Genomic DNA, 25,565 nt, shown 5'->3' with positions numbered 1-25,565 from the left:
CCTTCTTATGGTTCTTCATTGCGAATTCAGAGCTGCCTGCACCTATGCACGCCGAACCTTTGTGGGTATGGCTGGCTTGCTGTGGCACCTGTCAGCAGGTACAGTTCCTAACTGTATGAGCATAGAAAGCTTTGCTTTTATGCTGAGTGTAGAAATTGTACTGGGGTAGGAGAGAATTGGTCAGAGATTGTGAGAATGGGTGGGAGAGGACAATGTGTAGGTGCAGACCTTTTACAAAGGGATTTTCCACCATGTGGGTTGGGCTTTCAGGGCATCGTTAGTGAAATGTCTGGCTGTCTCGTTGCACTGGAAATTAGATAGTCCATGAGCTATTGCTTTATTCACCAGAATCTTTCCTGGGTTGTTCCCACAGCTCAACAGCTCTGGCATTTCCCTGTCCCTGAACACACCCAGGGGGATCCCTTTTCTATTCCAAATACCTGAAGAACTCACACAGCCATTTCCTGGAGCCAATGAGTGTTCTGTCCAACATGAAGCATTAGATCAGGTCCTCCTGATTCTCCGGGATGCTCATGTACGTTTGGAGATGGAAACATGACCAATTTTCTATGAAAAGCTTTTAACTTCTCAATCACAAGACTGACTCAGCTTGTGATTGAGGTGTTTTTTCTCCTAATAATCCTAGAAAAGAATGTTCCTCAATTGTAAAATGACCGCCTGGTGTAAAGCAAGGCTAACTTCTTCCAAAATTATTCTCCTAATCGAAAACACTATCTAAATTTGGTACAGGTTTGCTGATAAGCAGTTTGAGAACAGAGTTGTATTATCTAGACATAATATAAAGCCCAGGCTCTTCATCTGGCTTGTCCATGCGGCTAGGCAAGAAGAGAAGCTCCCTGCAAAGCTGTCAGAAGAAATCACGTGTTACTGTGCAGGAGTTATCTCTTGTAGCTCCACAGAGAGCCCGGGCCACAGTTCTTGTGCTTATGGTTTGGTTGGTTGGATGGTTTTGGTTGGTTATCTTTCCTGGTCTCAATGCCCATCTCTTGAACCAAATGAAACTGGCTGGAACTGAACACAAGCTGCTTCCTACCCTGGTCCCAGGACTCCCTTTGGCCAAACCAGGTACATCTCTGTTGTAATCTACTGTCTTCATACAGGGGGTACAAGTAGAAGACGTGAAGTGAAGGGTGTGAATTGTCCCCCAGGTACAGTGCTATCTGTAACCTTCCTGCGTCCTTTATTTTAAGTTCCTAGAATAGCTGCTGTCGTGGTGTACTTATTTCCATGGAGACCCAGATGTCAGAAATGTTTTCAGTGCCTGACTACAGCATGTAGTGTTGTAGAACACAGTGACTTTTTAACACCAGGTTTCCTACCTGCACCCGATACATCTAACATGGGTTTGCTTGTCCTCTTAGCTGTGAAACCACCATGACAGGGCGATGCGAAGGCTTCTTCTGAAATGCTGTAGTGGCAATTTATTTCCATCATGGTAAATTCCTTCTAAGTTAGTCTATATCATCATTAAAGGAGGATGAACCGATAGTCCAAGATGAACTGATTTCTCCCAGATACAGCTCCATAATTTTGTGACACCCTAGAGGCTCATCTGTTTGCATGTGATTAACCAACAGGTGCCAGGAATGGCTTCCTGGCTGAGGTGATCCAGGGCAATTCCCAGAGATCTCCCAACCAATGGCTCCAGATGGCAACAGATGGTTGGAACTGCACAATATCCAAATACTTATTTGCTATATCCTTCACCTCCTCGTGAGTGAAACCCACTTCCCACTTAGGACATACAAAGGGACTCCACCCCCTCCCCTGGTACCCCTGGTTATAACACGAGTTAGAGATGCAGCAGGTGGACTGCACGTTCAGGAAGCCGAGGCGACAGCGAGAGCTGCAGTAAGAATCTGCAGCTTGGTGCCACGATACCCACCAGCTGCCACTGCACGACGCTCATTTTGTCGAGGACAAAATATTTCACGAAGGACTTCATGGCTTTCTTTAATTCGTGTGTGTGTAGCTGAAGCAAGAGGCGAGTGCAGCTGGAGCTGCGTCTCACCCAGATGCTCAAGTCTGCCTCTCCGGGTCCTGCTGCTACCAGTGCACTCCTGTGAGTGCTCCTCGAGGGGATCATTATGCAACTGCGACAGGATCCAAACAGTCCTTTCAACACGCTGCATTTCCCCACTGTAGAAGAGGTGTTAGCTGTGGAGGTACGCGATGTTCTTTCTATATATATAAGCAAACCTCAGATTATTATTCACATGAATATGAAAAAGATCTTCCTAGCTCCACAGCGCGCATGGTGTTGTTTCAAATGCTGCTCTTGGTAAGAAGTATTTTAGGACTGCATTTGTATTGAGAGTTCTGAAGTCTTTCACAAATTCTTTCACGGCTAAATCCCTGCTTGTCGGATGAGACATTTCTTTTTACCTTCTGCAATTTGCTTTACTTTCTGTGATGCGTAATGAGATAAATGTTATCAGAGGAATGTTTGATCTCATTATGCAGCCCCACATTTCTCTGAGCCTCTGTTCTCAGTTCATTACCGCGACCCTACTTGATTAATGTTATTTACAGATCATCTTTGTATTAGCTCCCAAGGCAACTAAACAAAGGGTGCATTAGACATGCAGGGCTTAATTCAGCTCTGCAGAACCATCCGTTGGCTTACAGTGTCATGTGTGTGAAGCTGGGGTTTATTTTTGTCCCAGTTCTGCTTTATTTGATTTTGGTCTCTAAAGATGAATAAAATAAAGCTTTGCCCAAAGAGACTCGGTCACTCCAGATGTGTGGAAGGGCTTCAGAATATCCTTTTAAATGAAAACTAACTGACCCTCTTCAGCAGCATTTGGAGAAGCCCAATCAAATCTGTACTCTCGGAGCTCCTGTAGTGCAGGAGATGCCATGCAGACCTGCTGGGAGCATTTGCAGAGAGGTTGGGCACTGGATTAGGCCATTCCTAGCCTCAGCTAATCTGTGCTTCTGTGACTGTATTTAAATGAAACTGCTGATGGCGATCTGCTACACAATAAGATTAACACTGTGATGCATTGTTTGTCAAGGTCTGGGCTGCATTACGTGAGGAGTAAATTAATCTCACGTATCATAAAACACCAGATTCTATCATAACTAACGGAGATAGAGATGGCAACGCGGCATTAGATGTTGGTCTCTGGAAGAAATGAATGAATGGGAATGGACGAAAGAGACAGACTCCAGCAGCAAGGAGAAGGACTGCAGGAAGGCACAGGGGAGAATCTGTGGAACGAGAGAGAAAAGGGGACGGCTGAAAGCAGTATCCAAGAGAAACAGTTTGGCCCAGAGGAGGGAAGAAGGAAAGACACAGCAAAGAAAATGGAAAAGAAACAAGAGGTCTTTGCAAAAGGAAGGATGAAGCATGAGCATAGAAATTACATCTGCTCTGTGCTTTACAGCAATTTGCATCTCCACAATTGTAGTTTGTAAGCATAAAGAAAGCAAGCTAGTGTGGGATATATTCCTTCTTCACAAATGCAAACTTTAAGATCCAGAATAACTAAAATCTTCTGACCTAACTCAGTCCTTGGTAAGGGCACTGGTAATCAGCATCTTCCCCCCAAAATGAGCACTTGAAATGTCAAGTCAGAAAGTGGTAAAGGAAGTAGCAGCATCAGAGCAGTTTCAATCTGACCTCACAGCTAGTCTGAAGGGAAACCTTCGGCCGCAAGCTCTTCCATTCACCTCTGTGCAAAGGTCTGTTTTGTCCCCTGGGTGCCAGAAGTAGGTAAGAAATCACAACACAACTATCTCAGCACAGAACCCCTGGCAACTTAGGCTGCAAGGGACGCTGGGAGGTCATGATGGCCATTCACCATACCAACAAAGGCTAACCTTACAGTTCTCACTGAGGAATTTCTGCCTGGCCTGACACACCTCCAGCGTGAGAGCTTCCCACCCTCCCCAGGCAGTCTGTTTACTGAGCTTCTCCAGTCTTTCCCAATCTCTGATGTGCATGTGTGGTGGATTTTTCAGTCTTTCAGTCTAGTCCTGACCCCCATGAACGAGCAGATCACTTATCTTCATTTTCTGAGAGTGACACTTTCTTGGTGATGTTAACAAAGTGTTGGGCTACATGGGTGTCCAGTGCTACTATCACTTCCTCCACAGCCTTTAACATCTGAAATGCCTTCCCTGTATTTGCACCAGCTATTCTGTGTCTGTTGAAGAGGATTTTTTCTCCTTTGTGAGGATGTGTAAGCACCAGTCCCACAGTACTCTTTGTATGGTACACAAACGAAGCGAACACAGAATGAGTTTTTGGAAAATCATGAGATTTGTTAATCTTTTTACATTTTTATACATGAATTAGACCTTAGAACAAGTTGGCTGTGGTGACAGAGAGGCCTTTCAAACTGAGAAAGGAGATGCTTTCAGCCCAAACAAGATGTTTTACCCTATGTGTTCCTGCAACCCCTGCTGATAGAAAAGGGCAGCAGTGTTAGGATGGCAAGGAGCTGGCATGTGTTGTTACTGGAAAGACCTCCGGAAGATGAGGCTGAATTTAAAGAAGAAAGGAATTTTGTACTGAAGTGGGAAAAGCAGCACTAGCAGACACCATAGAAATGAGGGCGTCCTGCCCACAACGAGAATCACAGATTACAGAAGAGCTCCTTTGCATATTGTGATTTTTCGAAGATTCAAACATACAGATGACTATTTAAATCCTTCCCTTAGAGCAGCCTAGCCATTATTTTACACCTATGCAGTGTTTTCAATAACTTATGTAATGCTTGAGGGCTTTTCATTTTTGGATACCGTTTCTGCTCGCACCGGTTCTTCTTCCTATTGTGTGTTGCTGAAAGAAATAGTGGACAATTACTTTATCTCACAGCTTCAGCAAGAAAAGACAACTCTCGGAGATGAGCTGAAGAACTTTTGTTGGGCAGGCTGAATGAAAGCAGGTGGTTGGCAATTCAAAGATAATGTGAAAAGACTTCGGGGCTGATTATATATTAAGGCCAAAGTAAAAGCCTCGGGAGAGGAGTAACTGAGTCTGATCCCCATTGTTCTTTATTTTTCTCTTCTCCCTTCTCAAATTTCATGCTTGGTTTCCTCTTTCTGTGCAGAGGATTAAAATGGATGGGAGATGGGAATGGATGGGATGATTAAAATGGATAGGAGATGGGAATTTCTCAGCACTGCCTGTCAGGAGTACAGCAATTCTATCGGTGGCACTAAGACTTAAGCAAGGAATTACAAGCAATTTTACATTTTTCAACATCTAATTTGATTTTATGATTTATAAACAGAGGAAAAAATAGGCTGTGTGCTTACACTTGGCCAAATTAGTTTTGTAGAGAACACGCACAACTTTATGCATCGTGTTCTCAGTAGGACAGAGCTGCACATGAACTATTATTACCTCAGACAGCGGTGCTCTATCCTCTGGTGTAATAACCTGGTGAATCATCTGTTTTATTCTGTTACAATTTAATAATTTCATCTTCATTCATTTACTTAAAAGAAAAAGAAAGCAATTTAGCACAGTGCAAGACAAAATGCTTTATGAAGGCTGCCCAGCTTCAAATTAAGTTACCATAATGAGATTACCTAACACATTACTAAAGACACGGAGCAGTTGAAAGTGAAGCCGTGAAGCAAGATGTGCATTTCCACATTTGTGCAGTGCTCTCACGGCTCTGGACAGGGTGTGGTGCTGCAGAGGCCATTTGTTGTTTTTACTGTGTTTCAAAGCAATCTGGTCCCCAAACCCAAAAGCTGCACTTTGGGGCCACTCTTCTTGGGCAGCTGCATACAGCTTTGGGTCTGCACTGCCTGGCATGGCTGGAGGTTGGCTTGTAGAGGAGATCTGTAGGAAAGGTCAAATTGTATTACAGATCTCTCTGCTTGGGGCTGTGTCCCAGTTGCTCCCCATAGGACTTGTGCTGCGGAGCCTTCAGGTGTCCGCTGCCCCCTGGACACGCTCTTCAATGCCCCCTATTGCAGCGAGGGTCAACAGCTCAGCGCCTGACTGATGCACAGCGCCGCGCGCATGCGCGTCTGCCGAGGGACCCTTCCCAAAATGGCGGCGCAGAGTGGATGCCGTGACCCCGCGCCACTCTCAAGATGGCGGCAGCGCGCGGCCCACCTACTGGATGGGCGCGCAAAATGGCACCTCGCGAGGTCCCCTCTCCTCAGCAAGGTGCAGCTCGCGCGCCTGTGGCGGTCGACTCTGCGTTTGTAGCTCTGCTCGCCGCGAGTCAGGGGTAGTAAATACTGAGGTCGGCGGCGCCGGAAGCGGGCGGAGTCAGGCAGCGCCGCGGACGGCCTCTGTCGCGCTTGCGGTGCGCCGCCGAGCTGCGAGGACCCCTGACGGAGCGCGGCCGCGGCGCCATGGCGGGCGTGGTGTGGCGGCTGCGGGCCGCGCCGGGGGAGCGTCGGCTCTGAGGCGGCTCTCGCCCCTCCGCGGGCCGCGAACCGGCGCCAGCCGCTCCCCGGGGAGCCCAGCAGCCCGCCTCTCTCTTCGGGACGCTCGTCGCGGGCTCCGCTCCCCGAGGCGCCCCTTCCCGCCGCGGAGATGGCGTCGGGGCTGCGCGCCGCAGGCTTCCCCCCCTGGAAGCGGCACATCGCGGCGGAGCTGCGGCGGCGGGACCGGCTGCAGCGGCAGGCCTTCGAGGAGATCGTCGCGCAGTGTGAGCGCCTGCGGGAGGCTCCGTGCCCCGGGGGCTGCTCTGGGAACGGGGAGGCTCGCGGGGATGGCGGCCCCAGGGCTCGCTTACCTCGTTCCGTGAGAGCGCTGTTGAGGGGGTTATGTTTGTCTGTTTGTTTCGATTTATCTGGAGAATGAGTAGTTGCTTCTGTCGGCGCCCTCCTGTGCTGTGCAGCCACGTGCTGTGTGCAGTGGTTGCCTAGCGCTCCTCTTTGCTGTAGGATCGTAGCAGTGAGGAGTTCGGACTTTGCACTTGTGTCTTATGTTTATCAGATATCAGTACCCGTGGGCGATGGCCGAGCACAGCTCCTGAGCTGCTGAGGGGTTGAGTACTGCCCCGGCCTGACAGCAGCCAGCAGCACACCTCGCTGTGGTACAGCCTTGTGGCATGTTTTCCCACGTTAGGTGGTAAAAGAACGGGTGGGAATCTGGTTTTGCTTTTTAGTTATTATTCTTCCTAATTGTTCTTTCAGATAACAAGCTGCTAGAGAAGTCGGACCTCCACGCGGTGCTGGCTGATAAGCTGCAAGCAGAGAAGTATGACATGCAGAGCAGACATGAGATCAGGTGTTTGTCATTTCTTCGTTGTTCTGCCCTGCCTGTAACACAAAGCACAGGTTGATGTATTGTACAAATATCTTCTAGGTTAGGAAAGCAACTTACAGCTGAGTAAAGCGGGGGATCCACTGAACTAAAATAATGCTTAAACTATGAGAAAGTTACTATTTGTTTACGTTGATTGATGGAGAGAGACCGAGTTTGTCACAGGCTCCACCCGTGAAGGTAGACCAGACTGAGCTGCTGGTTCTGTTGCTGTGTAATAATTGTGGTCTGACTCTTCAGACTGTCCACTGAAAGATGCACAAAGGCAGCAAAGTATTGCAGTGCAGCAGAGACTGCTGTCTTACCTGGAGTCTTGGAGGTTCAGTGATACTGCATAGGTTGAGCAGAGTGGAGCAAATCGTGATTGTGAAGTGGCAGTCTGAGTTTGTATTATATGCTTAAAAACCAAAAACCGTATCATCTGCGCAGGATTTAATCAGAAATCAGAATCCAGTGTGGGAATAGCACTCTGGTGCTGCGGGCAGCACTCATGCTATTTATTCTCTTGGCTTCTGAATGTGCTGCAAGCCAATTTGCTGGTAGTGTGTCCATTATCTGGAGAGCACATAAATGCCATCAGGCAGGGACTGCCAGCTTCTGCTCTTGGCTTGACTGAAGAATGGGCTGCTCATTAGCTCAGAATTACCTACTGCTGTAGGAATTGCAGTCTTTGTTGAAACTCCTCTTGCTACATGACTCAATACTGTATGTGTGTGTCTAATTGGAATAAGAAACAAGTAACTATACTAATGTGTCCTGCTAAGGAAGGAAGAGCTGATTCTGCTGGAGTTAACACCTATTTGAAAGTTTTCAGGAGTTTTTTGATGGCTGAAGTTGTCTTGAACCATATTTAGTTTATTGGAATCACGTTCTGGTTGAACACCTACTCCAAGAGATGAAACTGGGGGTAAAAATGCATGAGAATAAATGCTCAGAAAGAACATACTCCAAGTAAATCCTAAACTGAGCTATGGCTCTGTCCTTGGTGTGTAGCTGTTTGTTCAATCTGAGCAAGTGTAGTACTGAATAGTTGAGGAAAAATGCTTTTAATAATTGTAAAGGCAAAGAGGAATATTTAGATCTGGCTACAGGTACATGGCCAGAATTATGGGCTTGTTGGGTATTAGCAGAAGACTTGGCCTCTTACCTGTCCAGATGCACACTTTGCTCTTGTTTTGAGAATAGCATTGAATTATTATTACCACTGTGAAACTGCCCAGCTTCTGAATGTGCTGTCTTTCCCATTGCATTGTTTTAACACAGAATGACTGCAGAAGCAGATGCTTTCCATTTTCTTGTTCTTTTTGTCTGCTATTATGACAGTCAACTTGAAATATATATGTATATTTTTAAAGCTGTAATTTATAATTTAGTTGCTTGGAATCTATATGTATTTATATGCTTTTAAATTAAGTTAGAAACTCATTTCTGTTCCTGTCTACATGCTTTCGAAGATGTGAGTGGTACACATTACAGTCATGGCTGTTTCTGAAGGTGGGGGGAAGTGGAAGTTAAAAACAAACTACCTTTATAATGCAAGAGGCTAGAACACAGCAGGGGCAGTGAAGAAGGGGCTTGTTAAACCTGGGACTGTAAACCCAAGGGACTGGGAAGAGATCCAGCTTCCCTGGCTTGTGGATCTACATCTCTTAAATGCATCTCTCATGTGGTATAGAATATCTGAGGGAGATGGTGTCCTGAAACTGCCTGGTCAAAGGCATGAAAGCAACTGGATTCTGGTTTGTGACCTTCCTCTCTCCTTTTGCAGCCCAGGACACGATGGCACGTGGAATGATGCTCAGTTGCAGGAACTGGCACAGCTGAAGATAAAGCATCAAGAGGAGCTGACTGAGCTACATAAGAAACGTGGAGAGGTTGGAAAGTCCTTGTGTGTTCTGTATGCTTCAAACATAGCCCTGTGTGAACATGACTTAACTGTTCTGAGATCATTAGTCTTATTTTTTTTCCGTCATTTCACATGCAGCCTTTTTAAGCAATCCACATTTATGGTTAAAATCATTTGGAGATGATTGGTCTTCAAGCTGACAGCCAGGAAATAAGAAAATACGTTATCAGCATGTCATTGTTTTTAAGAAGTGTTTAATTTTCTATTTCATGAACGTTTTTAACTGTATTATGAGAGGAGGAAGGAACTAATCTAGCTTAGAGCTTCAAATAACCACTCTTTTCTACACTGGAGATTGAAAAATGAGCAAGGTGAGAGGACAGGTGGCTAAAGGTAGTTTCATTTGGCTCTCTTGCTTTGTAGGAGCACTGCAAGGTGAGAGTGGGCAGAACAAATGCAAGCAGATATTGAAAGGGCTTTTGTTTTGGACTGAAGAGGGGTCACTGTTCCTACCATGTAAATGCAGTAGGGAGCCTGGGAATTCAGTGAGTTATGAGTTGTGTGGGTTTTTTTCCTTCTTTTTTTTTGGGGGGGGGGGGGGGTTCTTTGGATAGGAAAACACAAGGACTCTGCCAACAGCTTTGGGTGTTCAGAAATCACAGCAGAGGAACGAATAAGTCTGGGAGCTAGTACTTGAAAGTGACTGCAGCCTTTTACAGGGAGATGAGAAGCCTGGAGAAAGTTACACTCCTTTGGTTGCACTTCATTGGAGATGTAGAGGAGCTCCCATGTCAATAATCATGAGCTTCTCAGGGGGTTTCTGCAGCACTGACTAGGGAAGCACTACAGATTCCTTCTTGCCCAGCAGGCAGCCTTCCCAAAGCTCAGTTCTCCTTCTCCCCTGGGGAGCTGAGGCTGTGCCCCGTGGGCCATGCTGGCTGGGTACCTGGCAGTTGACAGCAGCAGTTCATTGTGTTGGCCTCTGCCCCTCTTATTTTTCTGTGCTCTGCAAAGACTCCCATCAGTAGCTTTATTTGTAGAAGCAATAAAAAAAATAGGTATAAAGAGCTGGGAAAGAAGACATGAAAATTACTCTTCATGCTTTTAGATTGGTCTGCACTCACGTTGAGAGCTGCCCAATATGTTGTCCAGCCAGCATCCCCGTGTTTCTCTAACATGATTTTCTCCTCTCCTTAGTTGGCCCAGTCTGTAATTGATCTGAATAACCAAATGCAGCAGAAGGACAAAGAGATGCAGATGAATGAAGCAAAGTGAGTAGGAATGATTTCTTCCGTGTTGTTTTGAGGTGCAGAGTTCTGGTTGGGTTAATTGTTACTATGTTCCCTAGGAGCCTTACCTGCTGTCTAAAACATTTTGCACTAGAAGTAGTGCAAAGTGATGGCACGTATCTGAGAGGAGATCCGTGTGATTTTATATATTTTGTTGTCCTTCCAGGATTGCAGAGTATTTGCAAAAAATCTCTGAACTGGAAACAGAGTGCCAGGAACTACGCAGCAAGCTGCAAGATCTTGAGCGAGCTAATCAGACGCTGAAGGATGAATATGATGCTCTCCAGATCACCTTCAATGCCTTGGAGGAGAAACTGAGGAAAACGACTGAAGATAACCAGGAGCTGGTGTCACGTTGGATGGCAGAGAAAGCACAGGAGGCCAATCGCTTGAATGCAGAAAATGAAAAGGATTCGAGGTGAGATTGATAATCTCTATTTGATAAACTGCTTCCCAGGGTGTTCCCAGTAATTGTGTGTGTGGAGTAAAACAACATCCGACTATGAATTCTTGCACAATGCAATGAGAATCCAGAACTTCGTGTTCCTTCCTGTGGCCAACACAGGCTTTGTGAAGACATTTTTAAATGAATAAAACATTTTCATTCTTGAGCAACAGTAAACCATGGCCTAACAATCATAAATCACACTCCTTTTGTTGGAATTTAGTTTTGACATTTTGTTCAACTTGCATTCTGATAATACTCCGTTTTATTTTTTTGTACAACCAATGTAAATGTTTCTTTACGTCTTGCTGAAAGGAGAAGCTGCCATGAGAGTGAACTGTGTGTAAAAGGAAGTCATTTTTGTTCTGAGTTGCCTCTGCTTACTTATGAGCTGGTAGTATTTGAAGGTTGAGACCGTTAAGACAAATTATACAGTATGTGGTGGTTTTGTATTGTCTTTATTAGCATCTCTTTTTAAGTTCTCTGGGCAAATCCATGTTCCTCTGGGTCACAAAAGGCTGATGTGCTCAAGGTGTGCAGTGAGAGTGCCAACTATTATGATGATTATTTTTGTTAATATTACGGAGTCCATCAAAACTGTGATCTTTGACATAAGATTAAGGCAGGCTGTTTTTCTGTTGTTGCTTTTCAGTAATCACGATTTTCTTTTCTCAGGAGGCGACAAGCCAGGCTGCAAAAGGAGCTAGCAGAAGCTGCCAAAGAACCACTGCCTGTTGAAACGTAAGCAGTCTTAATTTGTGGAGTTCCCCTCCTCCATCACTTCGTGCTTCAGTTTTGTCACGCGGGTGCGTGATACAGTGCATCTTTGTTACTTCTTAACTTGCTGCTGTTGAGGATTATTTAAACTGGTGTCAAGTCAAAAACACACTCTAACTCACCCTAGTTGAACTTGCAGAAGAAGGAGCTCTGTTACCACTAAAAATAGATGTCTGGACTGAAAGTCCTGAGAGCAGTTCATACAGGGAATGGAGGCTCTTCCCTCATTCTTTAACTTCCAAATATTTCCATAATCACAAAGCACCACAAGTAGCTATGTTTGTAGGTTTCCTGTTGGGACAAGTACTGAGTGAGTTGAAATGGCTGAAGAAATATCGATCACTTCCATACTGGTGGAAATTTCTACTGCAGGAAACAATCTAGAAGGGTGGAGTTACTCTTCCTGGCAAGCCAGAAATGAGCATCTTGAGTCTCTTGTTCTTTGCATCAGGCAGCAGCACCTGGATGTTCACTGCCATTCACTGCTTATTCCTGGAGGTGCTTCATCAGCTGACTGAAGCGTGCAGCTGGTGATTTGTGTTTTGTGCCAGGCTGGTGAGGTTATTAGCACTTGGGTTAGTCAAATCTGGCAAAACTACACCTGGGACACTGCCATTGGATACCTCTGAGACAGTCTTCAGAACTCAGTGCCAGAGCATTATGCAGGTGGCTTCTTGCTATATTACCTTTGCTAGCATCTTTGTGCATCAGTCTTTCTGGCTTCTGAGAATAAGAACATCCGTTTTTTTCCTCATTATTTGATGTAAACACACACACAGCTTAAGCATTAATTTCTCCAACAAACAGTATTGCAGGTAGGGAGGAAATGCACCTGTGTGTGGCTGCTTTCTCTGCTAAGCTACTCCCATTACCCAAAGGGAGACGTTCCTGTTTCAGAGCTGAGCTCAGAGGTAGCTGTGGCTCTACAGCCCAACTATTTTACTTCCTGTTGTGGTGGTGATGTTGGTCTCCGTGTTTCAGAAATCCTGCTGAGGAGTTCAAACAAAGCTTGTTGTTGTTTTTTTTGTTCTGTTGTTTTGGTTTTTTTTTAATCTGTAAATTATTCTAATTTTCCTTCACAAATGGTTTAGATTTCTTTTTTGTTTTCATAAATGTAGAGGGCTTGTATTGTATAAATATGCTGCTTACTGAAAGGGCTGACTGCAGCATTTCAGGAAGTGTGCCTTGATGTTTAAATTCACATTAAGAATACATGAAGTAAATGTGGGAAGTTCTTTTATTACACACAATTCAGTCGCTCAGGGTTTGGATTTTAGAAAACATATATCAACAGAACTTACTCCTGTTTTATATAAATGTCAGCCTGATGGTTTTCAGTCAGGGTGTATGTCTTCCTTAGCCTGTCCTCTTTGGGTTTTTTTGCAGCTGAGGTCATCTTGTCTGATGGCAGGCATTGGTTTGTACTTAAATGCTGGGTGTAGCACCCTGATCAACCAATGTCACCAGGTTGACACTGTGTGTTTAAAAACAGCTTGTACTGCAGAATCAGCAGTGCTTCGGAGGAGCACGACTGGACTGTCAGAGCCATGATAACTGGTCAGCACGTGCTGAACATCTTAGTGGGATTATTTTTATGGCATTAAAGTTGCAACCTCACCATTATATTCAGCTATACATTAGCACATGGGTGTAGTGAAGTGGCCCATAGCATCCTTTGTGCTTATGGGAGCAGCACTTGAAGTTCAAAGGGTTTAGGAAGTATTATGATCTCTGGTGCAGATGAGGAGACAAAGTTCAAACCCTTGTGGCTTGTTACAGTGTATAGTGGACTGCAAGCTGAAATGTAGTACTGCAGTAAAGAGAACCTGGAAAGGGTGCTGTCAACATCAGCGTGGGGGGGAAGATGTGGTCATGGAAAAGTATAGTTGGCAGTTGGAAAGAGAAAACTTAAATGTAGATATTGCAAGTAATTGCTTTCCTACATTGTTTGTTGATAGTAGTGTCTCTGGCAGGGACAGCCAGATAGTATTGTGTTACCCTCATCTGCCTACGTGTCACTGCAACTGAGTGGGGTTGGGGTCAGGCACTGATGGACCCTGGGGCAGTACCATCCTTCCCATTCAGATACTTCAGGGGGTTGTCTCTCCTGGAGGCTCTGTTGGCTGGTTGAAAATTAAGTGTGTTTTGCTCTCTCACTTCAGCAGGGATGATGACATTGAAGTGCTTGCAGATGAAACCTCTGACACAGCTGAGGAGACATCCCCAGTGCGAGCTGTCAGCCGGACACCCAGGTCTGTAGCCTGAGTCAGCTTTGTTTCCATATCCTTGAGGAAGAACAAGGGGTATGAGAGATTTAGAACAATTAAAAGAGCAACATTAGAATGTTGTTCCTGTTTTCACTCTTCTTTGTCTGGAATGCAGTTCTGTACGTCCACCACAGCAGTAGGGAACTCATTACACACTGTCACTGTGTTCTGGCTGCGCTATGTTTTTCCTTTGTTGTTTTAACCAAGCAAAACTAGTGCCTGAATATCTGTAATGTTAAAATCTAAGATTTAAAAATGAAAATAGACTATTATAAGATAGGTTGCAGTGCCAGCTGTATTCTCTGTACTCATACTACATGGCTATATGAGTAGCTAGGCTACTCATTCTGTTGAAATACTGAAAACATCATCACCGAGATTAGAGGAAAAAAATGCATTTGAAGTAGCAGTGAGTGGAAAGTAAGAGGTAATGATGAGAGCACAGTTAATTTTATTGAAACTACAGACTTGGCAAATTGTTATCTCTAAACCCAGTGATTCACAGGGTGGACATGGAGGTGAAACTGAAGAAACTCCACTCACGAGTGATGCTCTGAGTTGTAGTTATTGATGACTTTGATACTGCTGCCTGCCTTGGGGATTTTCTGCCTTGGGACTGGGTCTGCGGGGAGGGAGTCTTTCCAGAAACTTGCTGCTATGAACTGTGTTTATGTTGATCTTTATTTGGAGAAGCTCTTCACAAGGTTTAAACCTGTCCTCCCCTCCTTCAGTAAGCGACTCTCCCAGCCAGCTGGAGGCCTTCTGGACTCTATCACTAATATCTTTGGGTAGGTTAGAACACTTCCTCCTCTTTTTTTTTTTTTTTGTACTGGTTTCAATGTATACAAAAGTCTTGGTGATGCAAGGAATACAAACAAATATTTTCAGCCTTTCTTCTAGCTTCTGCCTTTTTTTTTTCTTTTTTTGTTCTCCTCAACTTCCTGTTTCTTCCATCTTGCCGTGTGCTGACCTCTGACCTTTCCCTCCAGTCTGTCTGAGTCTCCCCTTTTGGGACATCAGTCTTCCGATGCTGCCAGGTGAAAACATTATCCCTCTTAGTCCAGTATGTAAATGTATTCCATTGAGTTAACGTGGAACCAAGCTGCATTATCCTGATTAGATGTCAGTTTTTAATATTACTGGCTAGAAATTGTGTACTTCTAGAGATACAGTGACCTCCTCTTTGTGGGGAGAATATGCGGATGTTGCTCTTACTTTCCACTGCACTTAGTTCCTTCACTAGAGCTATTTTAGAATAAATCTCTAGGCTTTGTGCTTAGTATCAGGAGTAGAGCCAGCCTCTGTGAGTCAAGACCTACAAGAGGTGGATAGTCTTTAAGTGGTACCTCTTGAGCTTTGGATTGGAGCATTTTGCTGCCTGGAAGGTAGTGCTGCAGTGCTGCTCAGTCTCCCTAGGCAGAATGATGGAGTTGCAGCCTCTCCTGCTAAACTCAGCTGCATTCACAGCCATGTTTATTTCTTATTAGAAAAAGATGGCTGCTTCAAAATGAGGTCAGTAATCAGAGCTGGTAACGTATCTGGCATACTATGAAGTATCTAAAGCCCTAAGTGGATGTAGTACTGTGAAGTAAATGTCATTTTTGGAAGACTGGATAAAAGAAAGTAAAAACCCTCTTGTTTTAAAACCCACTGTACAATGTAGTTAAGTGGCAGGTACGGATCTGGATGAACTCAGGAGAAAGTATTCCTTTCTGTCAGTAAAATCTTTTTACTCTGTTTCATATCAGGAGACGTTCTTTGTCCTCGTTACCTACTCCCCAGGATAATGCAGAGCCACATCCAGGTGCCAGTAAAGAAGTGAGAGTGCCCACTACTGCCATCTGTGTCTTTGTAAGTATCTAAGGAATTACCTTTTGTTTTTTTTTTACCATCCCTTGTAGTATCTTTGGAGGAAGTGAATCCTATCTGCATCTTGGATACTGGTCTCTTGTAAATGCTGCCATTAACTTTGCCAGACAGGAAGAAATTCTTGGCAGCATGGATCATCCTATTTAGTATTTAGCCCAAGTGCTTTTCAAAGCCAGCGTGCTCCCAGGTGTGGTTCTGTTCTGCATGTGTTTGATGTCTGTTTTCTGAGGTCAGTGATGACTTAGTAAAAGGTCTGATAGCACTGGGAAATTGCACACCATTACCTTCTTGGCTCCCAGCAGTCTTTGTTCTGTCATGCCATAGTAGAGCCGTGACTGAGAAAGAAATTGCTGACAGTTTGGGATTAATTCAGTTCCAGTTCCCCACAGTGAAGGGGGTTTTGGTGCTGAACACCATCCAACAGAACTGGTTAAGAGGAGCTCATGGTAGTGGTGTGTCTTCATTGGTTGTGCGTGATCTAAAGTTTTCAAGCTGAGACCTCATTTATGTGTTGCTTTGGGCCCACGAGGCCAAACTTAAACTTGTGTGCTGGGCCTTGCCTTCTGAAGTGAAGGATACTGTGGCAAATTGTTTCACGAAGCAGCTGCTTGTTTGGATGCTTTCTTGAGCTTTCTCAGGCAGTCCATCCCGGTGTTCTGCATGGATACACAGTGACTCTTTTCATCCAGGAGAAGAGCAGTTACATAGGGAGTTGCTATAGCATGGAGGCCTGTGTTTTCCTGGCTTGCTATTACCATCTCTAATGGAGGTCGTAGGGTGGAGGAGCAGTAGTTATGTGCAGCTGAGAGTGGGGTCATAGTCATAAGGGACAGCCTGGAGCTGGCTTGAATAGGGTGCTTTGCAGGAGGTGTTTGTGGCTACTGTACATGATAAAAGCCTCTCTCCATCTCTGGCTGTATACAGCAAGTATAGTTGATTGAAAAAATTACTTATGATTCACACTTTAATATGTAGGACATTGCAGAGCTAGGTATGAATGAGATGCTCCAGAGCCACCTGTTTCATCTTTCTGTGGGTTTCATTGAACTTCCTAGAGTGGCAGTGAGTCAGCCCCGTACAGGGGACAAACCAGACTAAACTATGCTGACCCTTAATTTTAGAAACACAGGGAATGCTGCCCTATTCCAGTTCACTGCAGTGAGAGCAGTTGCAGTAGCAAGCCTATCACAGTGACTGGCTGGGGCTGATGCTTGGCTGGCAATGTGATATTGAAAGAAGGAAGCTCCCTGTTTCTTGCACGGAAGCAAGAAGTTTTATGACCCCTAAGTATGAGCTGGCAGACCAAGCTCAAACAACAAGATCTAGTAGAAAAACATCTCCCAGAATACTGATTTCAAAAGAACACTCAGTGAGAATGGATGGGGTGTGAGAGAGAGGAAAAGGACACTGAAAATGAGTTCAGGACACGATTCTATTTACTGCGGGCGGTAATGGGCAAGTAGGGTAAAGCTGTAAAATTGACAGGAAGAAAAAAAGAGATCTTAGTACTAAAATCCTCGTAGGTTTTTAAAGGTTGAGAATCACAATTAAGCAGGCAGCTCAACCTTCAGAATGTTACTCTGTGCAAAAGCAGAGGTGTGGCTGGGCCTGCTAATAGGAACTATGGCATAAACCCAAGTTTGCAGTGTGAGAAGGGCTGTTCCACGCCACAGCTGTGCTGTTAGTACTTAGTGCAGCTTCATGTTGGCAGTTATCACTGCTGTTTTCAAGCAGACTTTCCAAGGCCAAGCCTGACTTGAGTGTATGGGGGTTGCATAAGCTGGCTGAATTATGTTGTTGCTTGCTCTAGACAGGGAGATTAAAAGTTGATTTCCTTCTGCAGTGCATCAGCTGTTAATGTTTTATGTCTTTTCCCTGTTTTATTCTGGTATAACTTTGCTTTCTAGTTTCAGTCTGTGTAAGCTCTGTCAAGTTTTTAGTAGCATACTGTCACAGCTGAGTCCTTAATACTGTTTTCCTTCATATGCCTTTGGGTTTTTTAGATGAGGATCAGCATTTTTGCTGCTCGTACACCATCAGCCACAGCAGAGATTGAGCCTTTGAATTTGTTTTCTATACTCTGCTGAAAAGTCTGCAGCTGTGGTGTAGACCTTGAAGCCCTGTTGCTTTCCAGTCAGTGCTTTCTGGATGTGTGCATTTTGGGAAGCTGCTGTGTCTCTTCTGCTCCCCAGGATGCACATGACGGGGAGGTGAACGCGGTGCAGTTCAGCCCTGGCTCCCGGTTACTGGCGACAGGAGGCATGGACAGGAGGGTTAAGCTCTGGGAAGTCTTGGGAGGTAAATGCTTTTGCTATGGGGTAGTGTGGGGTATTAAGTAAACTCATATTGTAGTTCACTTTGTGTCAGCTTCTGTTCTAATCCATTGCTTAAGTTTTGTTCGTCTTTCTCTGTGCAGATAGGTGTGAGCCCAAAGGTTCCCTCTCTGGTAGTAATGCTGGGATTACAAGCATAGAGTTTGATAGTGCTGTGAGTATCTGTGCAATATCCACTGTTTGTAATTGGGAATATACTAATTGATTTCTGCTATGCTCTGCTATCACTTTCCATTCTGATGCTTTGAGAAGTTACCTGAGATAGGGGTTAATACTGAGAGTAACTGTAAGTAGTTAAATTGTTCAGTAGCTGCAGTCGGTGTAATTCTCATCTTGGCTTTGCAGTTCAGATTAGAAGCAGCTCAGACATCAGCTAGTATGGGCTGTTATGATAAAACTAAAATGCATCAGGCTTTGTTGAATATGAGACATAAATCTTCAGCTTCCCAGTGGAGCTGACGCAGCAGCACAAGAGAAGAAAATACACTGGGGCTTTATTTCTGTGAAGCTTTTATTTTCAGGAGCGCTTTGTTGAGGTCTGTGATGAATAGTAAAAGGTCTGATTGTCCCGAGACTTGCTCTTCTATGGCCTCTTCTCCCAGCAGTTTCTCCCCAGTCATGGCACAGCAGTGGTGTGGGTGGAGGGGTGTATGCTGACAGCATGTGATATGCTCAGTTCATGTTAACCTGAAGCTCTGTGGAAATGACTGCCAGCAGCATCCAACAGACCTGCTGAAAGGAGTTGGGGTTTTGTCTTGTTATATCTGGACGTACGATCTGGCTTTTCTGCTGAGACCTCTTCCATAACCCAGAGGAAGACCAAAGCTGAAGTATTTCTTTTCCACTCGCTCGTTCTGCATGCTGAACTTTACTGACACGCACCCAAAGCCGTCGTCCCTTTGGACGTCAACCAGCTCATGAGATTTGCAGGGGTTGTTAATCTGCAGGATAAACTAGTTCTGAGATTATAGATGACAAGATGAGCACGCCTGAGATGACGGCTGCCTGAGGTGAGATGCCAGTGGGCCTTAAGGGCTCTTTTGCTTCAGGGAGGTCTTTGAGTTGCACAGGTCTTTAAGGATGGATCTCTCCCTGTCGTGGATGACTTGGAAAAGCACTGAGCCTACAGCCATGAACAAACCATCTAGCTGTCCCTGAGCAGATTTAGCTCTCGGAATCTTACTTTGAAACATCAGAATTGTAATGAAAATTGCAAGAATTGGACCAGTTCCACTTTGAGGAACACTTAGAGTAGATGGTGCAGGGCTTTTTTCCTTTGTTAAAATGAAGGTGAAAGGGCCAACTAGAGTTCACATCCTCACTGCAGTAGTGGGGGGCAGGAGGGGAAGGAAGGAGGTACTTTGCTGTCTGGTTGTTGTTATTCCTTTTATCTATAGTCATGAGTCCACCAATCACTGCCACCTTTTGCCAAGAAGAAAAGGCCGTGGCCTTTTTGAAAGCTGTCACACTGGCTTGCCGTGCTGTTATATGCTACCAGGTTTTAGTTCTTTTTATTCTTTTGCTCTCCTTCGGCGTTATAGCACTAATATGGCTCTAATTACTAATTGGAAATGATTTGAGCTTAATTTTCATATCGACCAGCAAAACTTTAGTTGAAACTAAACTTGTGTTTACAGGGTTCTTACCTCTTAGCAGCTTCGAATGACTTTGCCAGCAGAATCTGGACGGTTGATGACAATCGATTACGGGTGAGTCTCGTGGTGCTTGGGATAGTTTTGTCCTGCATTTCCAGCTTTGTCTAACAGAGCTGGTGTAATCTTGAGGGGTGCAACCTGAGGGGTGCATGAAGTTATTCCTCCCTTCTTCCCACTTCCTTTGTACTCAGGTTCTTATCCAAAGCTTATCTCGTGTTTAAGGGAGGATTTACCCGTGGGGAAAGAAGTCTTTTCTGCTTTCTATAAGGTTTTGTTATCATTCCTATCAATGCTTTTCATCAGGTTTGTTTTTTTATTCACTTTGATTCACTGGGTAGTTGTCATTGTGGAGAAATTAGGGCTAATACAGGGAAGTGAAGGATGGAGCAGTTATTTTGCTGCTTTGGTTTGGCTGCGAACCTTGCTATTGGGAGGAAAGGTTTTGCAGACTACAGACCTCCTCACTGCACCGAAGTCAGTTATCCCCTCAAGGGATCTGCCTTGCTTCACAATATCTTCCTATAATTTTTCAGTGTTCTTGATATGCATTCATGGTTTGCTGAGGTAACATAGCACATTCTTTCAAATATGTGGCATGGATTTGTCTTGCCTTGCACTTGAGCAGTGAAGCTGAGATCATGATTTGCTTTCCCACTAACGTAGTATTTAAATGCAGCTATCCACACACAGTGACAGTGCATCAGGAGTAGAGAAGAGGCACAGAATGAAGGTTCAGGTCTTCCTGTTGGGAGTTTGTCCTTTCTAAAGACCCTGTGCTCTTTGTGGGACGATCCATTGCTTTGGAGTTTGTTGCATATCAAGTTTGGGTTAGATTTTTTTTTTACCCCAAACTTTAATCCCATTCCTTCTTATTTTAAAGATTTTTTTGCTGTGTTTTCCATGCCAGATTGCTTCATATAATTTGAGAGTTCTCTGAGTGTTCAGAATAACCCCAAAAGTATATACTGGGCATTTCTCTTGTGTTTGTTTGTTGTTGGGTTTTTTTCCCTACAGCTTTACTTCAGTTGCTCCTTATTTGTTTGGTGATTTGGCATGTAAATATTCAGCAATTGAAAGGGAATGTCTTTGTGTTCCTCAGCCCCCTCTGCACTGGATGAAACCAAAAACAAAAGCAGTTGTGGAATCTGCTGTAGGGAGTGTTTCTGAGATCTTTGTTTGTCTCAGCTTTCAGGCTTGGTAACAGCAGTTGGGACGAGGTGTCCTGCTGTATCCTTGAGAGGAGCTCACTGTGAAAACCATTTTCAGTATGTTTTTCCTCTCCTCGTTTCTCCTGCAAGGCTGTGGTGCAGTTGCTGTCTACCCCTGGTAGCTGGAGACCCTGGAGCCAAAGGTGACCCAGGTCCCAGGCTGAGCTCAGTGGGACTTAAAACTCCAGGACAACGCTGATCACCATTTAAATATTACAGATGGTGGGGGAGGGAGGAAAGGCGGTAGTGCAAGTTATATTTAAGGTTCCTTGTGAAGTCGTTGAATAGAAGCAGCATGCTATGAGAGAAGGCATCCATTGGGAGCGTGCACTTTGACAACGTGGGTGTCCTCTCCCCAGCACACGCTGACAGGTCACAGCGGCAAGGTTCTGTCGGCCAAGTTCTTGCTGGACAACGCGCGCATCGTGTCGGGGAGTCACGACCGCACCCTCAAGCTCTGGGACCTCCGCAGCAAAGTTTGTAAGGAAGCTTTACTTCTTTCGTCCCCGCTCTGTGCTCCCAGTGGGTGTAAATGGGAGCCTTGTGTAAGGCAGATCTTGCTAGTCTAAAAAAGCAAAAAAACAGCGGTGCTATTTTCTGTTGTCGTTCGAGTAACCAGATCCCTCCTGTTTGTTACCTGAAATAAGAAATCGTGTATGCAGGAAGCACTGTTAATGCTATTACCTTCACAGCAGCTGTCTTCTGTGAGCTTTCTTTGTTTATCAGTCTGTGCTGTGGGTATTTATGTCTTCCACTAAAAGCTCGGAGCCAGCTCAGAGTGTTTTTAACCTGGAGGTGGTGGCATTGTGTCTTGGAAACGTGCCGGATCTCGACATCGCGAGTTCAGGGGGTGCTGAGATTCTGGTTCCCCTTTGGGATAAGCGTTTTTCTTGATCTGCTCTTCCTCTGATGGCTCTTAAGCCTGCTTGCACCGAGAGAAAAATCAGGATTGCTTTGATACCTGAACCATGAACATAGGTCATGTTGGCAGTTTCATGTTTAGCAGTGGCAAATTAGAGCTGACTAAATAGGAAGTAAAGCAGCTGTCCTAGGAACATTTAAAGAGATATTAGATCTAGCAAAGGAGATTGAGAAGGGCAAAGAGGTTAAAGACTTAATTTGGGATTACACTAAGACAGTTTGCCCTGTGGCACTCCATGGGCACAGCACTGTGCAGCTGCTATGTCCAGGGTGTGTCCGTATGGCATAGTGACTATTTTCTGACTCCATTTTCATCAGCTTGTGCAGAATTCAGTGCCTCACCACTGACTTCACTTCTTTTTAGGTATAAAAACAGTGTTTGCGGGATCTAGCTGCAATGACATCGTATGCACTGAGCAGTGTGTAATGAGTGGACATTTCGATAAGAAAATCCGTTTCTGGGATATCAGGTAAAACTTGTGGCAGGGCCTACACACAGTAGGGATGGTTACAGAATTGCTATCCAAGTATCTTTGAACTCTGGGCCTCTTTTCTTCCTCAACATGGAAGCTGGGTAGACTGTTCTGACAGCTGGTGAAAGCAGAAGTACCTTTTATTACTGCTTTTACTGCTGATGCTTGGGGAGGGGGGTGGGTTTTGGTTTTGGATTGTTTTTTCTTGAAAAGGCAGTCTGTTTCAGTGTGAATATTTTGCATTAGTTTGCTTTCTAGACACGGCTTAGTTTTCCAGAGGGTTAGGGTTGGGTGTGAGGTGTTGTCTGATAGTTGACTGGTCATGCCTTCCACCAAGTGGAATCTTGCAGGAGAAAGACTCAACGTGTGAGAATGAACCAGGAATCCTTTGTCTCCTCCTCTTTTACACTGGGACAAGCCAAAGTTTTATGCACTGCTTCGGCTTCCAGCCCCTGCTTTACTTTCTCTTTGTTTCTCTTTTGCTTGTTTCCCCCACTGCCTTCCCACCTTGTCTTAGGACTGAAAGTGTAGTAAAAGAGCTGGAGCTGCTTGGGAGGATCACAGCTCTGGACCTGAACTCGGAGCGAACGGAGCTGTTGACCTGTTCCCGTGATGATCTGCTGAAGATCATTGACCTGCGGGTTAGTGCTGTCAAGCAGACGTTCAGGTGAGTGTGTCCTCCATGTGTCCTCCACAAAGACACTGAGTTTCAGAAGTCAGGCTTGCTGGTGGCTCTCAGACTTTTTTTCAGCATCTCCACGGAGAAAGCAGTCACCTGACTTCTTTTTTTTCACTCAAGTAGCAAGTTTCTCCGCAGTCTTAACAGCAAAAATCTGTTATGGCAAATTTGCTATTTATTATTTAGAGAAGCTATTTGCTTCTCTTAAGGAGGTGGATTGGTTTAGAAGCCCTTGGCCTAAGGGAAAGAGCTACTTCAGCTGCAGTTGAGGATTGGTGTATGAGAAACAGAAATTGTGATACTGGAGCTCATTCTGATCCATCCAGAACTTTCACTGTGGTCTTTGTTAAGAATCTTGAGATGTGTCTTATAAATGAAGTTATCTGATTCTGACTTTGCAGTGCCCAGGGATTCAAATGTGGCTCTGACTGGACAAGAGTTGTGTTCAGGTAAGATCAGATACGAGGAAGATATTCTCTGATTAAATCTTATGCCCAGAAGTGAGTGATTCATGATACTGGACTGTACTGTCTCCATTTACAGCTGGAAAAACTTGGGGCACAGTTTGTCATTTGTCCACAGTTACCTCTTTGTCAAGACAGTGCACCTGCAGCTGTTTATGAACTGTCTTGGAAGCTTTTGGATGTATGAATATTCTTTTGCTTGTTAGTGCTAACAACATAACAGATTTATTTTAAATAATGTAATCCCAAGTTGCTTTGCTTAGGAAGCTGAATGTGAAGTGATGATTTGTGCTGATAAATTGCTGACGTGAAGAAAGTGTGTTGTGTGCCTTCAACTCCTTCTCTGCTCTCGTAGTCCTGATGGTAACTATGTGGCTGCTGGTTCAGCTGATGGTGCCCTCTACATTTGGAATGTACTCACTGGGAAGTTGGAGAGGACTCTTGCCAAGCACCACAGGTGAGGGGAAGCTGCCTGTTCAGCCTGAAGCAGGGGGTCTGGCTTGTGAATCTTGATGAGAAAGACTTGTGGCCGTAGAGCTTTACGTTTGGGTTGGTGTGTGAGAATTGTGGAACCAGGTTCTTCGTGGATTCGTGGCAGCGTTGTTCAGATTGACCAAAGACTGCTTTTATTCTTGTTCAGCTTCCTAAACTGACAGTTGATTCTAATGAAATTGAATATATTCTGGTATGCCTCTTAGGCTTATTAAAAGCAGGGCTCCTGAGAGCTGAGAATGGAAGTGCTTGTTCTGTCGTAGTCAGGGTACTGTATTATTTCATTTTATTAAATTCTGTGTGGAATTCAGCTTTTTTTTTTCCCTTTAAACTTACACCTGGCTTCTGTTTCAGTTCTTCTATCAATGCAGTTGCGTGGTCCCCAGCAGGTGCCCATGTGGTCAGTGTGGACAAAGGAAACAAGGCTGTCCTGTGGTCTGAATTTTGACTGGATGGAGGGTGAGAGCAGAGCTCCCGTGCCTCAGTGTGTGGTGGTGCTGGTCCATGGTGGAACAGAATGGAGACCCCAGCCCAGATCCATCCTGAGTGGGAGTATTAACACGTGCGTGGGCTTTGCTTTCCAGAGGAAAGTGGTAAAGCAATGGAGAAGGAGCCTGAGTCAGAGACTTATGGCCGTAACCACGCTGTGGGACTCGGACTCAGCAAGGGGCTAGCTGTTCTGGATGGAGAATGCTACTCGGTCATGCCTTCACATGCAGTATCTATGCACCCACGGAGCTGAAGATACTAGTGGGATTCCTCACCAGACAGCTGTGCCAAATACCCTGTCACACAAATGTACCTACAGCACTTCTGAGTTGGAACTGTCGGAAAGAAGTTACAGCGTATGCTGACTTAACGTGTGTTCTGCCTCCTGTGTTCTGTTCTTAAGGCCTAGTTGAGGCGTGGGGTGAGAAGATCCTGAAATGTGGACAGGTCCTGGGCAGTCTCAAGTGCTGGAAAAGCTTCTGTAGAGAGTTTCCAGAGCTCTGGCAGCTCTGCTGCTGACACAGGCTCTCCAGTGCTGCCGTGCAGACTTGTATCGGTTTTAGCAGTCCTTAAGGACATTGTCCATTCTTGGAGACTTCGGCACCTTTTTGTTAAAACGCCCTTCAGCAGTTGGGGTATCACAAAATAGGAGATGTTTAATCTTGTAACTCCACAGGCAGTTTGGTTACTGGGTTTGGGAAGAGAGAAGTTCAGCTTGCTGTGCTGCTGCCGTGAGGAATGTAGTGGTACTGTGACCTCAGTACGTAGATGCTTGGTCCCCTTTTCGGTTCATCCGTCCCCTCCTGGAGGCTGTCAGTCGAACACGGGGTCGGTGGGCTTCAGTCCCAAGTCCCTTCTGTTGGTGCTGGTGTTGCCAGGCCACTGGCCCCCTTCTTCAGCAGACGTGCAATATTCCTGTGTGCGCTGGAGCCCCCCGTGCTGTGGAGCAGTGTCTCGCTGCCCTGTTTACACATCCCAAACCACGATGTGGGTACCTGGTACAGCATCCAGCCAAACCTTTCCACATCGTCTGGGCCTCTAGACAAGCCACCAGCGTTGTATTGCCTTTTTATTTGCACTTTATTTTCATC

The 25,565-nt window shown here is 45.1% G+C and overlaps 1 protein-coding gene and 2 non-coding genes across 8 annotated transcripts; all 3 read left to right on the top strand.

The window, feature by feature from the left end:
• Positions 1-6,367: 6,367 nt before the first annotated feature.
• Positions 6,368-24,987, top strand: ATG16L1 (autophagy related 16 like 1). 6 transcript variants are annotated; one of them, XM_065748488.1, is made up of 19 exons: positions 6,368-6,647; positions 7,138-7,231; positions 9,036-9,141; positions 10,311-10,384; positions 10,569-10,820; positions 11,523-11,588; positions 13,790-13,876; positions 14,623-14,679; positions 14,881-14,928; positions 15,640-15,742; positions 17,953-18,058; positions 18,177-18,247; positions 19,731-19,802; positions 21,316-21,436; positions 22,242-22,347; positions 22,868-23,017; positions 23,431-23,478; positions 23,849-23,950; positions 24,340-24,987. In XM_065748488.1, the coding sequence occupies exons 1-19, from the start codon at positions 6,533-6,535 to the stop codon at positions 24,431-24,433; spliced, it is 1,872 nt and encodes a 623-aa protein (XP_065604560.1). In that variant the 5' UTR covers positions 6,368-6,532; the 3' UTR covers positions 24,434-24,987. The 6 variants fall into 6 exon arrangements, with proteins under 6 accessions (XP_065604560.1, XP_065604559.1, XP_065604562.1 ...); XM_065748487.1 differs by having other exon boundaries at positions 13,787-13,876; XM_065748490.1 differs by lacking the exon at positions 14,881-14,928 and having other exon boundaries at positions 6,369-6,647.
• LOC136056414 (small Cajal body-specific RNA 6) lies at positions 15,989-16,260 on the top strand. The gene has a single exon (XR_010622937.1). It is a non-coding gene; the product is annotated as a small Cajal body-specific RNA 6 (non-coding RNA).
• Positions 18,629-18,890, top strand: LOC136056415 (small Cajal body-specific RNA 6). The gene has a single exon (XR_010622938.1). It is a non-coding gene; the product is annotated as a small Cajal body-specific RNA 6 (non-coding RNA).
• Positions 24,988-25,565: the final 578 nt, after the last annotated feature.

The sequence above is a fragment of the Cyrtonyx montezumae genome, unplaced genomic scaffold, assembly GCF_038088225.1.
Source record: "Cyrtonyx montezumae isolate F1298 unplaced genomic scaffold, pur_monq_1.0 scaffold_5, whole genome shotgun sequence".
In the NCBI taxonomy this organism is placed as follows: domain Eukaryota; kingdom Metazoa; phylum Chordata; class Aves; order Galliformes; family Odontophoridae; genus Cyrtonyx; species Cyrtonyx montezumae.
This window is presented reverse-complemented; position numbering and strand designations above follow the sequence as displayed.

Excerpts from the sequence above, each read along its gene's own strand:
- ATG16L1 (XM_065748487.1), top strand. The coding sequence starts at position 6,533 with ATGGCGTCGGGGCTGCGCGCCGCAGGCTTCCCCCCCTGGAAGCGGCAC. Across the intron at positions 10,385-10,568 it reads ATGCAGATGAATGAAGCAAA|GATTGCAGAGTATTTGCAAA; the intron begins GTGAGTAGGAAT and ends TTGTCCTTCCAG. Across the intron at positions 14,929-15,639 it reads CAGTCTTCCGATGCTGCCAG|GAGACGTTCTTTGTCCTCGT; the intron begins GTGAAAACATTA and ends GTTTCATATCAG.